At 43.3% G+C, this 16,679-nt stretch overlaps 1 protein-coding gene across 1 annotated transcript in view; it reads left to right on the plus strand.

The window, feature by feature from the left end:
* The window catches only part of LOC111160490 (ATP binding cassette subfamily B member 10), a 41,425-nt gene extending 30,350 nt beyond the window's left edge, over positions 1–11,075 (plus strand). The window contains exons 9-13 of the mRNA XM_022523638.1: positions 1,830–1,909; positions 3,661–3,841; positions 6,212–6,255; positions 8,635–8,669; positions 9,152–11,075. Coding sequence (XP_022379346.1) covers positions 1,830–1,909; positions 3,661–3,841; positions 6,212–6,255; positions 8,635–8,669; positions 9,152–9,383 — 572 coding nt within the window. The 3' untranslated portion in view covers positions 9,384–11,075. The remainder of the gene's footprint in view (positions 1–1,829; positions 1,910–3,660; positions 3,842–6,211; positions 6,256–8,634; positions 8,670–9,151) is intronic.
* The last annotated feature ends 5,604 nt before the right edge of the window (positions 11,076–16,679 follow it).

The raw sequence follows: 16,679 nt of genomic DNA on the forward strand, positions 1-16,679 counted from the left end.
TGTACTCCCGTGTTCTGGGGGTGGACGAAATCGTGCAAAGACCTGTAGTGCGAGAGTTGTGAAATCCCAGAGGACTGGTTCCCAGGAAAGAAGTCCCTTACATAAAGGTGTCCCTTTTAAGAAGACACAGAGGCCTGGCAGGCAGTATGTATGGTTCATGTCTGACCTCCTCAAGTCCCGAGTGATTCCTGAATTCTACCTCCTCATCTCCCATGCTGGTGTCCCCTTCTGACGCCCCCTCTCCTGGGAGAGAATGGGCAAGGCTGCTCCACAGCTCCAACAAGGTGCCCCGCATGGGGCTGAGCAGCACTGAGGATTAAGTACCGCTCTGTGCTGGCCGTTCAGCTTGTAGAGCTTCTCTGGAAGCCTTCAGACTGCATCTGCCCGCAAACTGCCCTGTGGCTAGCATGCCGACGGGTGACTTGGCAGCCAGGGGTCCCTTCTGTGTGACTGCGTCATGGAAACTATTTTGAGGTAGTATGGATTTTCGTAATGGATTTTTCTTGTTCTGGTTTTTATTTTTAACTGGATTATGTCATCCGCTAGAGCAGAGAACATGTTCTTTTATTTCTTTATATCCTTTGTTAATCAAGATGTAATTGACATATAACATTAGTTCCAGGTGTGCAGCATGGTTCAGTGAGTGTATATTGTGAAATGTCCAACATCCCTCACCACACATCCAGTCTGTATCCTTCTTTGTATCTGAGCCTGGAGGAGAGAGTCCGTATTAGTGGGTTCGATTTGGGACTGAGAAAACAGTGATGTTTCTCAGCAAGAAGACAACTCTTAGTAAAAATCACATCACTCGTTTAAAACTAATCTGTCTTATGATCTTTGTATCTGTGCCATTTGGTTAAGACCATGGTCCTGTGCAGATAAGTATTCGACTTGCAGATCCCGACCCACGGAATCACCAACTGTGTTAAAATAGGTGTTAACTATACTGTTGCCTCTGGAATCCCTGTTTTGATTCACTCTCCTTGCTATAAAATTCTGAATTTAGAAAAATCGTAATCAAATGAATGCAAACAAGTCAGAATATGAAGCCCCTAGTTTCTTTATCATGGTGAACAAGTCAAGCAGAAGAGAAACTACATGTAAATTCCAGCCTTACGTAGTCTATAGAACACTTGTACTATTTAAGTCAAAGACCTCAGGTTTTTGCTAGTTTATGAGGGTTTATAGCTGGCTGGTGCAACTCCACACCACAGAGAAAGAGTGTGTTTTAGTCACCATCATCGCCGTCCCCAAGCATTGTTGAGTTCCCTCCATGGTGTAGAATTAATTCTGTTAGCTAGGGTCACAGAGTCACATCTGATTATTGAAAAGCTCTGCTCTGATATCAGATTTGTGGTTGTGGATGATTCTCCTCCGACTGTATTTATGCAGGAAGGGCTATTTTAAGGAGTAATAAAAGAGCTAAAAATAAAAAGCACTGCCAGGGTTGAATTTCCAGGACACCTCTCCAAAAGGTCACCGCAGAACCAGACCTTCAAGGTGGTTGCTGTTGCTGACGTGGTCAGGAAGCTCCAGAGTTAGAATCCTCTTGGGGAGCCCTCAGTCAGTCCAGAAAGGAAGTCAGTCACTGCACTGAAGCGAGTGGGATGGATGAACTAGCGGATGGGCTAGTCAGCTAACCACTGCAGGGAGACAGTAGACAGGGAAATTCCGTGAAATATGTTGATTGTAGATTCTGTTTGGAGATTTTGAACATACTTTTCATCTTTAAAAGAACTGAATGTGGAATTTTTCCACCAGATCGTTTCAGTGTTTACATTAGTCGTTGGCCCCGTGACACTCCATGACTTTCCTCTCTTCTCTACAAGGAACTATCAGTCTCGATGGCCATGATATCCGTCAGCTAAATCCAGTCTGGCTGAGATCTAAGATTGGGACAGTGAGTCAGGTAAGAAGAGAGGTTCCTATTTTTGTTACACTGTCTTTTTAAGTTTGCTTTTATTATTTATGTTTTCTTTAGACTTGAACCTCTCAAAAGAGAAGGAGGAATCGAAATTCTCCAGATACGCTAAACTAATCTGCCCTGGCATGTTTTTTAGGTTTGTAAATAGTGCTCTATCCTGACCACCGTAAAGACTTGAACCAGTTGAAACCAACTTTTTATCCAAAGCCGGAGACTAGTATAGTCTTGTAATGCAGGTGGTTCAGAGAGGATGGGCGGAAGGGATAGAACTTTCTAGCTTTTACGGACTCTTCCCCAATTTCTGTTCTCGTCACTGGTAGTGTCTGCTGTTTTACATAACGGGTTTCAGGGATAAGCAAGCAGAGATGATGGCGAGAGCCAGGGTCTCCTTGCAGAGAGGTTGCTGGTTTCAAGGCAGAATGTCTGTGTAATATGGTCACTTTAATGAGGCTGTTTTCATGAGACCATTTGGTGCAGGGAAGTTCTGACACAGCTGCTGATACTTTATTATCAGGCTATGTGCACCACAGGCAGACCTGAGGCTTCCCTCATTTCTGAGGGAAATGAACTCTAATGAACTTGCCCTCACCCCACTCTACCGGCTGAGGAGCAGGACGGGCAGTGATGGGGGTGGCTTGGCAGTGTAAGGATAGCAGCAGGGCGTATTGTTTAGGGATGGAGAAAAGAAGCTGGAGGCTTATTTGCTGTTTTAGGACCATTCCACAGGGTTCTGTTAAAATGTCATGTTCCCACCTGGTTTGTGTATATTTCAAAAAGTAACGAATAGAGATGGGGATTCTCCCCTCGATCCTTAGTGGGAAGCCCGCAGCTGGAAAATACAGATGGAGCCGGCGTCTTCCATACCTGACAATTCCCAAGGGCAGGAGCTTACATTTATGAAGTATCTGCTGGCTGCCGGGCACCTGCCATGGGATCTCATTTCCTGCACTATCTCGATGAAATCAATCCTGTTCATGGAAGAACATGAAATTTTTAGAAGTCAGCTGGGCGGATTTATGGAGAATGAGGAAGTAGAATCAAAATAGTATGCAGCTGGGCTCCTGGCTGGCCCACTTGGTTGGCGTCTGACCCTCAGCTCCAGTATTGGGATTGAGCCCATCGGGCTCCGTGCTCAGTGTGGAATCTGCTTATCCCTCTCCCCGTCCCTCTGCTCCTTGCTCCCTGCCCCACTCCTGCGCATGTGTGCGTGTACACACTCCCTTGCTCCCTCTGTCTCAAATAAATAAATAAATAATCTTTAAACAAAGAGTGTAAAGTTGACACTTGAACAACATGGGTTTGAACTACATGGGACCCCTTATGCATGGATTTTTTATAGTACAGTACCTATAAACGTATTTTCTCTTCCTTAGGATTTCTTAATAATGTCTTCTTTTCTCTAGCTTACTTTATTGCAGGAATACCATATAGGATATGTGTATAACACACAAGATACGTGTTAATCCACTGTTTATGTTATCAGTAAGGCTTCCGGTCAACAGTAGGCTATTAGTGGTTAATTTTGGGGGGAGTTCAAAAGTTATACTCAGATTTTCGACGGCATGGGGGTCAGCACCCCTAACATTTGTGTTATTCAGCAGCCGACTGTGTATTCCTTGAGAGCAATTTAATAGGTTTTCGAGGTAAGGACTGTATTAAGCTTCACTAAATTTCCTAGATTTGTTTGAAGTCTGTTTTGAAATTTGCAGCAAATACGCTTTGTTTCCAATTTGCAGGAACCAATTTTGTTTTCTTGCTCTATTGGGGAGAACATTGCTTACGGTGCAGACGACCCCTCCTCAGTGACGGCCGAGCAGATAGAGAGAGTAGCTGATGTAGCTAATGCGGGTGCTTTCATCCGTGACTTCCCCCAGGGATTCAACACTGTGGTCGGAGAAAAGGGTGTTCTCCTTTCAGGTAACTTTTTGTTACTGTTTGGCCCCCAAAACTCTCTGCTCCACAGAACTCTGCAGCATTTCATACAGCACTATTAATTTCTAATTAGGCTTTTTGTCCTTAGAGTTTATGAGATTAGCTTTTTCTACTCTCTAAAAATCTCTTTTGTATGCGGACAGCTCCCCAGTTTCCTTCACTTTCCACCTCAAAGGTGTTCCCAAATTCCCACGGAGTGTCCCACTGAGTATGAGATGAGATTTTCTCTCATCTGAGATAAAAAAGGTCCTTTCAACTTGAGATCCTTGAAAATGGCCGAAATTAAGAGAGGTACAGGTGGCAGGCTGATGTGTTCAGGGGGGCAGGGGCTATGAGCCGGAGCAGAACTGAAACCGAAGAGCTCTCTGTTCCCCACGTTGTACTTTCCATGTTAAACCGGTCCCCAGACTCTCCTGTAAAGGGCCAGAGAGTAAATATTTGAGATTTTATGAGCCACAGGTGGTTTCTGTTACATGTCCTTTGTTGATTTTTTTTTTAAAACAACCCTTTAAGAATGCGGAAACCACTCTTAGGTTTACATACAAACAGGTAGTGGCCGGGATCCGGCCCTCGGCATAGCGGGCAGGACTCATGGCCAAGGCTCAGTCGCTCTTCCCTGGGATGTTAGAGCACGTCGCAGCGCAGTGCATTCTGGGTACTGTATTTTCAGGAGGGAAAGAAAAAACTTGTATTCTGTTTGCTTTAGAATACAGAAGTAAGACCAATGAGTAGACTTAAAGGGAAAGAAATCTGGGGGTAAGCACAGATAATTTCTTCGTTACAATTATTGCCATGTGCTCCCCTCCATGCGATGAGCTCTCTGTCACTGGAGTGTCTGAGCAGAGGACAGATGCCTCCGTGTCAGAATGAAGGTGGCCGGGTTGGACTAGAGCAGTAGTCCTTTCCAACTCAAAACTTTTTGTTTCAGGTTAGACCACAGGAAATTTAATACAGGCATGTTTTTATTGTGTATGATTTTTTTTAAACAATAGGCAATGGATGAAAAAATGTTTTGGATAGATTTGCAAGATTGCAGCAGTAGAATCACACACTGCTTTGTACAAATGAACTGCTCTGGCATCTCTCAAACACGTCCTCGGGTAGAAAACCAGTTTCAGCTGCTTGTGGTGACATTATTGAGTGTCAGGGGGTCGGGCCGAGAGCTACCTCACTTTGTCCAACAAGCATGTCACCTCCTCCCTTGGAACAGGTTCCGCACAGCCTTCCCTCTACCAGGATTCTCAAGCTCCCGTTTCAGAGTGAAATAACCAAAGGTTTCAACCCATAGTCACTTTCTGGGTGGAAGAAAGGACATCTAGTGACAGATACCCAGTGCACCAGTTGGCACTGAGGATTTCTCAGAGCTGAGCCAAAACCCTCCGCTGACTGCTCAGCCGGCCCACCTCACAGCACTCCAACACCCTTGCCAACTTCAGAGGTTCCCCAAGAAAAGGGATTTCCCTGGTTCCCTTGTGAGCTCGGGGCTGCCTATTTGAGGACAGCTTTCAGGAGCACCACATATTTCAGATGTAATTGGATTTCGGTTCATCATTTATGAGCTTCTTTTAGATGAAGTCATGTAATGCCCAGCAGTTACTATTAATAAGTTTTTCATCTGATAAAATCAACCAGAAAGGACTGTTTTCATCACCAAAAATGTAGTGAGTTTTTTAAAATGAAGTAAGTCTGGAGGAGTCCTGAGTACTATTTGTAAGTTACAGTTGTAACTTGAGGGTCCCGTTCCCTGGAGGAAAGGAGAGAGGGTGGTGAGAGGCGAAGATGAGGAAAGGAATTCTCAGAGATGTTCTGCCTGCCTCTGTCCCATCTGCATTTACCCACTCCTATCACCCACCCCCCAGTTTCTCCCCTTGCTTTTAGTAGAATTTGAGTTCTAAAAGGGTGGATCAAAGTGGCTTACTCAGACTTTGACTCTGCCACTTACCAACTGTGACACCCAGGACTGGTTATTTTGTGCCCTTGGTATTTCATCTGTGAAAAGGGAATAATTACAGGATGTACTTCATAGGATTTTTTTTAAGGTTGAGTGAGATAACATTGTAATGCTTTTAGCCTGGTACATAGGAACTCCTCAATACATGTTAGCTGTGATAATTGTTGTTATTACTTTTGAGGTTGATGAGGAGACAATAAATTTTTAAAAATAGGCTTTTGTAATACCGTCTATCTCAGCTATGACTAACCGGAAGAAGCTGCCTTCAGATCACCACTTAGCTTATCAGAAAAACCCATTACCAGGAATTTTGTTAAGTCTTTCAAGTTTAATCAGAAAAACCCATCACCAGGAATTTTGTTAAGTCTTTCAAGTTTAAAAAATATATACATTGTCATTGTCAGGTGGGCAGAAACAACGGATTGCGATCGCCCGTGCTCTGCTCAAGGTAAGCTTGAAGCCGCTTGGCCGGGATTTTTTTATTATCATTTTTAATTAGGGACCTTATAATTTGTAATTTACTATGCTTCTTCCTTTTGTTTCGGAGGGGGAGGGTAGGTATACGGTTGGTAGTTCCCATGAAAGATGAGTTGAGAGTTCCACTGGGTATATGTTGTTCGAATTTAACAAGTATTTCTTGGGTGTTAGGGGCTTGGTACTGTGCTAGGGTTGTTGGAGGGAGAAAAGTTTAACACATGGACCTCTGTGAAGAAGTATGTGGTCTAACAAGCAAAACAGTGATTCTATAAAAATATCAAAACAATACAAGTATGATTCTTTGTATAATCTAGTCAATTGCTAGACTTAGTACAGACTGGAAATACTTCCACAGGACTCCCAAGAGGAGAGGAAGGCCATTTTAGCTGAAGACCCCAGCCATTGTGGTTTTTAGGACATGATAGCCTTCTGCTTTGTTATATAACTACCCTCCTCAGATTTATAGGTGATGTTTAAAAAAAAAAAAAGAAAGAAACAGCGTTATTGAAGCATACCATAAAATTCACCAGTTTTAAGTGTACCCTTCAGTGATTTTTAGTTAGTATACAGTTGCTCAACTGTCACAGAGTCCAATTTTGGAACATTTCTGTCACCCCAGATAGAGCCCTGGTACCCACCTGCAATCCTTCCCCCCACCCACCTGTAGTCCCAGGCTTCTGCCAATGTACTTTCTGTCTGTCCTGATTTGCCTTTCTGGACATCTCAGATAAATGCGGTCCGACAAGATGTGGCTTTTGCATCTCGCCTATTTTATTCGTATAATGTTTGTTTGTTTTTTCAAGGGGGGAGGGGCAGAAGGAGTGGGAGAGAGAGAATCTCACGTAGGCTTCACTCCCAGCGTGGAGCCTGACGCAGGGCAAGATCTCACCACCTTGAGATCATGACCTGAGCCGAAATCAAGAGCTGGAGGCTTAACCTCCCCATGAGTATCATGTGTTTGAGGTCTGTTCATATCTGTCCTATATCTCCTGTTGTGGGGGCACAGCACAACTCGATTATCCATTCGCCAGTGGTGAACATTTGGATGGGTGAACATTTCCAGGCTGGGGCTGTTGTGAACAGTGCTTCTGTGAGCAAGTAGCGTACAGGTGTCTGTGTGGACGTCTGTTTTCATTTCTTGCGTAGGCACAGCTAGAATTTAATGTGTTCGAGACATCAGCTGACTCTTACGTCTTCTCAGTCTTATGTGATGCTCCTAACTAAACTCCAAGCAGGACCTTGAGCGTCTAGACTCTGTCTCACTCACTTTAGATCCTGCCTCACACTGCTGGGTGACTGGCCAGTGGGGTAAAACGGCACCGTAAACAACATCAGCCCAGTGACGCCCACGACTGCGGCTCAGTGTCCCCTCCAACTCTTCCATGTGTGGGCTTATCTCACACACCTAGGAGTCTGTGCTTTTCTTCCCCATAGCAGCTTTATTGTGATGTAACTTACATCCTATACCGTGCTCCCGTTTAAAGCGGGTTCAGTGGGTTTCATTGTGTTCCGAGTTGTGCATCTGTCACCCTGATCCATGTTAGAACATCTAACGTGGAGAACATCTAACAAGAGATGCTCGATTCTTCACCAGTCACACCTGGCCTCCTCTCTTATTTCTCTGTTGACCTCAGCCCCAGGTGAACACTTCGCTATTCTGTCTCTGTAATGTGCCTGTTCTGGACATTTCCTGCAGATGGAGTCCTGCACTGTGGGGCCCTTTGTGCCTGGCTTCTTTCTCTAGCAGAATGTTTTCAAGGTTCATCTATGCTGTATTTTGTATGAGTACTTCATTTCTTTTTATTACTGAGTGTGTGTGTGTGTTTTTATTTTTTTAAAGATTTTATTTATTTATTTATCTATTTGATTGAGAGAGAGATCACAAGGAGGCAGAGCAGTAGGCAGAAAGAGAGGGGGAAGCAGGCTTCCCACTGAGCAGAGAGCCTGATGCGGGGCTCGATCCCAGGACCCTGAGATCATGACCTGAGCCAAAGGCAAAGCCTTAACCCACTCAGCCACCCAGGCGCCCCGAGAGTGTGTGTGTGTGTGTGTGTGTGTGTGTGGTTTTTTTAAAGATTCTATTTATTTATTTGACAGAGATCACAAGTAGGCAGAGAGAGAGAGGAGGAAGCAGGCTCCCTGCTGATCAGGGACACCCCCACCCCCACCCCATGCGTGGCTCGATCCCAGGACCCTGGGATCATGACCTGAGCCCAAAGCAGAGGCTTTAACCCACTGAGCTGCCCAGGTGCCCCGAGAGTGTGTGTTTTTATAACAAAATTGTGTTCCCTTTCAGAAGAAAACAACATGAGAAACATATTAACAATTAAAAATAATGCTTTTCTTTCAGAATCCCAAAATTCTTCTCCTCGATGAAGCAACCAGGTGAGCATATCTTAGTACTGTGTGTGATTGTACAGTCCAATTCTTCCCGTACCAAAAACTTACTGTTCCGTGCTTCTATGTGATACAGCTGAAAATGCTGTTTTTACCCCTTCCATGTGAGAGTGACCGGGTCTGGCTGAATCGTGACAGCTGGGAGGCAGTGGACAGGCCCAGTCAGGGTGGAAGGTTCTAGTTTCAGTTCAGCCATGTTTGCGATGAGCCCCATCATGCTCAGCCGCAGCCGTACCCAGCGCTTTCTACTTCTGTGACAGCAGGTCTGTGGGAATCAAGGGTCCCAGGTTTCCTTGCTGTAGCAGCTTTGGAATATAAAAAATAGACCGTAGACATGTATGTACAGGAGCAGTTGTAATTCTGATCGCAGTGAAAATGCCTGGGGCGACTGCGCATGTGACAGGAAACTCTGAGCGCGTAGTGTGCGTGGACTGACGTCTTTGTTTTCTTGCGCCGTTTCCGGTTGGAAGTGCCCTGGATGCTGAAAACGAGCACCTGGTGCAAGAAGCTCTCGACCGGCTCATGGCGGGAAGAACAGTGTTAATCATTGCTCACCGCCTGTCCACCATTAAGAATGCCAACACGGTGGCTGTTCTTGACCAAGGAAAGATTACAGAATGCGGGAAGCATGAGGAACTTCTTGCAAAACCAGATGGGATATACCGGAAATTAATGAACAAACAGAGGCTTGTTCCAGCATAAAGGAGCAACGATCGATAACGTGAACACGAGAGACTTTAGAGCAAAACATCGTTGCAGGAAAAAAACTTAGGAATGGTATCTGATCTGTAAATCATACTTCAGGTTATTTAAAATACGCCTATTTTTTCCAAGGTGGGGAAAATATTGTTTTGAGATGTACCTGTTCTCAATACCTTTTTATTCAGAGTTTTAATAATTGTGACTTTCTAAATGTCTATAGCACTGAGATTATCTTCAGGTTTTTTACTTTCTTTTATCCTGGAATACTTTAATTAATATAACATGGCACCTCATTTTATTTTTTTTTTTTTACCTGCTCTTACAGATTGAAGCTATTCTCAAATGACAACTTTTAAAAGGGAGTTGTTAGTAAAAAGCTTTAATTGTTTTATGTGATTTGCCAGTCACTCTGTAATCCTCTTGGTAGTATTCTACCTGCATTGTGTCTGATTTTACTAGAAGATGAAATCTTCCCTTTTTTAAATTCTGATAATCTCTTGAAGGGAACCTGAAATACAGACATACAGGAATAGTTAGTGTCACGTGGCGAGAAGGGAACATTTACGTTCCCTATCTCCCGTATCTTCAGCTATAGGAGACTTTAGGAATGTGCATTCCTCTGGGAGGAGACTGCGTTTGGATGTGTGTGGTTTTCAATGTTTTTAGCACATGAAAGCCTGATCAGTTTTAAAAAGGGAAGAGGCCCATCCTTTGAATATGGAAACTTCTATTTTAATTATTTAATTATTCACACATTTGTTACTTTGTAATGCTTTCACCAGGCATGAATTGCTAGGTATTATCAAGAGGTAAAAATGAATTTTTTCATGCCTTTTTCATGCCTTTCATGTGAAGGCATGTATTTTGAAAAGTATCTTTTAAAAATTCATAATTCCTAGCCAAATTTTAGGTTTTATCAGTTAAATACTTTTGAAATTTCATTCAATGAGGCAAAAACCTAAATAACTGTAATTTTAAACCTTAAAACATTTGAAGAAAGTTTAGTTCTTTCTATACTATGGAATATCAAGAAACTTTCAGAACTTGTTACTCTTCCGAAAAAAGGACAATGACCCTTTTTATTTATGGCTATAGTTTTTTTCATCCACATGCCTCAGAATTCTGAAAGCAATGCTGATAACCATTAGATTTGCCATACTTCAAAAAAAAAAAAAAAAAAAAAAGATTTGCCATACTTCAAATCAGCGCTGTTAATTTGCTCTGCCTCAAGAAAAAGTGCTTTTTCTTACATTGATAATGCCAGAACCTAAGAAATACCTATGTTGATGTAATTAAAATGGAAGTTTGTCCGTGTCCTAAGTATTGATGAGTTCACTGATTATTTCATGATAAGCGTGTTATACTATAATTCATTCTACATAAGGGAATTTATTATTGAATAAAATGAACTCAGTGAGTGAATGAACTCCATGTTCTTTGTTTTAGGAAACAATACATCTGTGACAATCATTTTAACAAGCTTTACTTGTATTCTTTATACAATTTGCTATTATGGTGTGGTTTTCAGAAAGCAGACAAAACAATTACAAGGCTGGATCTGAGGGAAATCTCTTTGTGCCATAGAAGTATTTACAAAATTGAATTTGATCATTTTATTTTCTAATACAAGATGTTCACTTGTGTCTTTAGGGGACATTTTATATCCTGGATTAAAATTTATAGTGAACTTCATCTGTGTCTGTCACGTCTTCTAAAACTGTAGTGAACTTATCTGTGTCTGTCACTTCTAAAACATGATAAAGAAAAGTAAATAGTAACTACCAGTTCTTTCATTTCCTCCCTACCTGATTGTTAATGTCCTCATATTTACTTTTATTTTTTTAGGTATTTTTGCTATTTACCAACTGTTAGAAGGTGGGGGAGGGACAGTAAATTAACCCCCAAACTGAGAAGGTACTTAGAGACTGGAAAACAAAGCAGGTGACTCCATCCAGTTTACATAGAGTTTTATTCAGGTAACTTGTTGATGGGGGATTGGGTGGACGGTGAGCCAGGCAGCTGCACAGCTACTCTCCATAAAGTCCAGACCTTGGTCTACAGATTTTATAGGGCAAGGAGATGCGTGGGTGGAAGGGCACTGTGGTGAGATCAAAGGGTTTGCATGCACCTAACTGACAGCTAACTTTTAATTAGATAATTGTGGCGCCATCCATGCATTGGGAAGGGTAAAGACTCTTACCTCCAACAGATGCATGGGAGGCCAAAGCAAGCCTCCACGCATCCCAGCCTTGGGGGGCATTTCTAAATTATGTATATTAATCTTCAAGGGGCCTGGAACACATAGAGGTCGTAGAGCAAATATGAATAAGACGGAGGCTAAAGATGGAGTCACTATTGTCAGTACTCCTACATAAACACTCTATTTAGTTGCTTCAGTGCAGCAACTAAGCACCCCTGCCCCCACCTTGGACAAGGAGTTGTGCTGTGGGGTTAATGACAGAATGATTTTCTGCCCTCTAGGAGCTTCTAGTTTATTTAGAAGGAGAGATAAGGCAGATAAAAATTAATTACAAGGGGCACCTGGGTTGCTCAGTGGGTTAAGCCTCTGCCTTCGGCTCAGGTCATGATCTCAGGGTCCTGGGATCCAGCCCCACATTGGGCTCTCTGCTCTCTCCCTCTCTCTCTGCCTGCCTCTCTGCCTACTTGTGATCTCTCTCTGTGTCAAATAAATAAATAAAATCTTAAAAAAAATTAATTACAAGAAAATAGCTAAGTAGTACAGAGGTGTTGTTGCCAGCACTGTGGATGGTGCCACTTTTTTTCCAGAGTGTACACGTTAACATGTTTGATACTTCCACAATCCTATATTTTTTATTTATTTGACACAGAGAGAGAGGAGGCATGCATAAACAGGAAGCAGCAGGCAGAGGGAAAGGGGGAAGCAGGCTCTCTGCTGAGCAGGGAGCCCGATGCGGGGCTCAATCCCAGGACCCTGGGGTCATGACCTGAGGTGCCCCAGATAATGCTATAATTAACATAAAACCCTATCATCCCTTTTTCACGGAAGACAAAACACGAATAGGAGAGTTGTAAGTCAGTTCAGCACTGATGCTATATAGAAGGAGATATTTGAGAAGCAGGAGCCAGATCATGGGGGACCTTTAATATCATGCTGAAAATCTTAGCTTTCATCCTACATGCATGGAGAGCCATTGAGGGATATGTACGTTCATATAAGCAATTTAGAAAATAAGCCAAAAACACTTTTAATCACCAGAAAGTCTACCTGTGAGGATAAAATTTCATGTTAATGAGCTTAGGGTTTTTTGTCCACCCTCCCAGGCTCACCCCTATGTGCAAGGCCTTCTCTGACCCCGGACTTGACTGGTTCTCAGGAAGCTAAATAAACTGTTACAGGCTAAACCCTTGTCAGTACATTTTTATAAATTAGGGCTCTATTTTGGGAAATTCATTTTATTTCATAAAGATGCCAAAGCTGTTAGAAGATAAATGAAAATATAAATGTTACAAAACATTAAGAATATTTATGAAAGAAGTATGTGAGAACTACATTGTAAATGTTCCTTTGGGGGTGTTCAACATGATTTTTACATCTGAGGCATCATGGTGGTTTCTATTCATTCAAAAAACATCTATTTTGTTCGGTCCTCTGCCAACAAAGGACCTGTGCCTCCCTCAATAAACTGCCCCGTGGATCCGCAAACTGACCGGCTGCCTGATGTGTATGGCCTGCAAGCTAAGGATGGTTTTCACAGTTTTGTTTGTTTTTAAAGATTTTTTATTCATTTAATGAGAAGGAGAGTGTGCAAGCTGGGGGAAGGGCAGAGGGAGAGGGAGAGAGATAATCCCAAGCAGACTGCACAGAGCGTGAAGCCTGACTTTGGGTTTGATCCCACGACCTTGAGATCCTGACCTGAGCAAAACCAAGAGTCGAATGCCTAACTGACTGAGCCACCCAGGTGCCCTAGGTTTTAGTTTTAAATGATTTTTAAAAACCAAAAGAAAAATGCTTCATAACATATCAAAGTTATATGAAATTCAAATTCCAGTGTCCATAAATAGAGTTTTATTGTGTTAGGGTCCATGATCAAAGGAACGAGACTGATATAAAGTGAAAATCAAACAAAGCTTTATTTTATGCCAAGCATCAAAAATCAAACTGACCGGTCAGGGCTGTCTCTTACAAAAAGGTGACGACGATAACCCCAGCAAGTCCGCTCCCAACGTGGCTGCTCTGGACAAGGCCTTTCTGCAGATAAGGCCACTCCCAGGACAAGGCCATTACTGATGAGGTCGCTCCTCAGACAGGGCTGCTCCCCGGACAAGGCTGCTCCCCGGACAGGGGCTGCTCCGGCGAGGCTGCTCCTCGGACAAGGCTGCTCACAAAAAGAGGCCACTCTGGAGGAAGCCTCTTCCCTGATGATGCTGCCTCCCACGGGGCTGCTCACCGAGGAAGTCTCTTTCCAGACGAAGCTGCTCCCTGGTTTGGCGCAGCTCCGGCGAGGCTGCGGCTCAGGGTATCAAGGCCGCTCCTGGTGGCGAGGCCGTTCGCGGTGAGGTTGCTGGAGTCTAGGCTGTTCCCTGTATCCACTGCCGAGGACCTCGGTGTGTGGGCGGGGCCGCTGGTGTCGGGGCCGCTGGTGTCGGGGCCGCTGGCGTCTCTGGGCTGCTGGCGTGCTGGGACCACTGGCGTCGGGGCTGCTGGCGTGCTGGGACCGCTGGCGTCGGGGCCGCCGGCGGCTCTTCTAGCTCTGACAAGAGCTGTTACAACTCTCACAGCTCTTACAAGAGCTGTTAACTCCTACAGCTCTTTCTTCTGCTCCCACCGACTCTCCTTCTTCTGCTCCTTCCTCTGACAGCTCTCCTTCTTCTCCTCCCTCGCCAGCCTCACAGACCAACCTTTATGGGGGGTGGTTGAGCCCCGCCCCTACACAGGTGGCCAATTGAATCCCAATTTACCCAGTGGATGTACCCACGCCCCACCGATTGGACGTCTCCACCCGGCCTGCCCTGTCCGCCCCTATTTCCGGGGTCCACAAGCTAGTTTCTCTGGGAGGAGCAGGCCCTTACCATTGGAACACAGTCACACTCATTGGTGAACAGTTGCAACAGATGGTATGGCCTGAAAGCTGGAGATACTTTCTGACCCTTGACAATTTGCTGACTGCAGAACTAGTGAAAACAATATTCACTCTTCCCTGCTCGGAGGACTTCTAAACTACAGTGAAATTTAGAGTTTAGAGTCTCAATTTAGAGTCTCAAAAAGTTCCATTGCCATTAGATGGCAATTAAATGAATGCCTTGAAAATGATTAGGCATGGATAATTTCCATGGTGAGTTCTTCATTGTTTCCCTGCCTTTCCATTTTAATAATAACACCATTAACTGTGTTGGTGATAGTGGAATTCTAACAATTCTACTACAGCTGCAGGAAACAATTCTGGCTACTATCCCATTGTTGATTGCAGTGATTAGTGCCACAGAAATCAAAGTTTGGAAGGGCAGTCTTTAGGAAGGGTGTATAAAAAGGAGGCACGTGTTCAAGTTGAGCTTCTCATATGTGTACATGTGTCTATGAGGCATTTTTTTATTGCAATAAAAAATGGGCTCATAGTGGTCATACTGTTTTTTGACCAACTTACTTTTAAAAATTTTACAACAGAATATTTTCCTACATCCTTAAGTATTCATTACACACATCTACATGTATTCTTTTTAACCATATAGAATTTTATAATGTGAATATACTATAAATCTATCATTGGACATCTTTCTATATTCTTTGCTATTATAAACATATTTATTACGATTTTTTTCAGCTAAATTCTAAAAGTGAATTGCTAGGTTTAAAGAGCATATACAAGGGGCGCCTGGGTGGCTCAGTCAATAAATGACTGCTTTTGGCTCAGGTCATGATCTCAGGGTCCTGGGATCCAGCCCGGAATTGGGCTCCCTGCTTGGTGGGAAGTCTGCTTCTTCCTCTCCCACTCCCCTTGCTTGTGTTTCCTCTCTCGCTGTCTCTCTGTTAAATACATAAATAAAAAAAAATTTTTTTAAAAAGATAGCATATAAAAGTTATAAGGCTTTTTGATAGATTATCCTCTTAAAAGACCATACTAATTTATAAATATCTCACCAAAAAATACACCAAAAGTGTATACATCAGCGCCTATTACCCCACAGCCTTTCAGCATGAACGATTTTCATTTTATAAAACCTTCCGGCTAATTCAACAGGCAAACAATACTGATTGGTGGTTTCATTTGCATTTCTTTAATTATTAGTCATGTTGAAGATCTTTTCATGTGTTTTTGGTCGTTTCTAGTCTTTGACTTAATGCTAGCTCATGCCCTTCATACATTTCCATTTTTTCTATTGGGGTAGCTTGCTTTCTCTAACTGATTTTCTTTAAAGAGTACTATTTTATTGGAAATACTGTTTCTCTTCGCTTGTTTGCCTTCATTTCTATGTTATTGTTTTTTGACATCCACAAACACAGTCACATCTGTATTATCTAATTCTCAAGTGAGTACTATTAGTAATTTAATAGAGGCTTAATACGGAGACAGTAAATAGCAGAGCGGAGATCTGAAGCGAGTCCCATTTAATTCCAGAGTCTATACATTCAATTACTACGCCAGTGGTTATCTCAGGGTCCCCGGATGGCCGCATCATCCGACACCTAGAAACTCGTTAGAGATGCAAAGACACTGTGATTGAGCAGCAATGCAGTTTAACAAGCCCTCCTGGTGATGATACCGCTTGAGTGTGAGAACTCTAGATTTCCTGTCTAAGGGACTATCCTATTCAAAAAGAGGTCGAAGTATAAACAAGGAAATGATTTATTGTTTTGTTGTTGTTGTTGTTGTTTGCTTTGTTTTTTAAGGAAATGGCAGCTACTAGGAAAAGGCAGAACCCTGGGTAGTGATAAAGAAGCACTTGTTCTGCCCCCAAGGCACAGATCCTGATACTGTTCCACTCGCCGCGGTCACCACTGTCCACTGCAGGAGGCTGACGTGAATGGACCGCGTTCAGGGGCTACAGTGTACCAGAAGTCGCAGTGGCGGTTAAGTGTGAAGAATGACTCCTGGACAGAGCTCTTCTTTTTGACTTGGGTAACCGGCCAGTTTTGCCAAGTGGGGCAGAGGTGTTAGGACAGGGGCCCTAAAGGAAAACAAGAATTCGGCTTTTAACAGGTGGCTCGTCAGGAGTCCTGCAGGACATGCAGGTCAAAATGTCCACTAGGGAGCTGATTGGAGCCTGCAGTTTTTGAGCAAGATCTCGGAGAAAGATGTGGACTTGTGGCGTCACTAG

This window comes from Enhydra lutris, unplaced genomic scaffold (genome assembly GCF_002288905.1).
Source record: "Enhydra lutris kenyoni isolate GAN:26980312 unplaced genomic scaffold, ASM228890v2 scaffoldscaffold76, whole genome shotgun sequence".
NCBI lineage: Eukaryota > Metazoa > Chordata > Mammalia > Carnivora > Mustelidae > Enhydra > Enhydra lutris.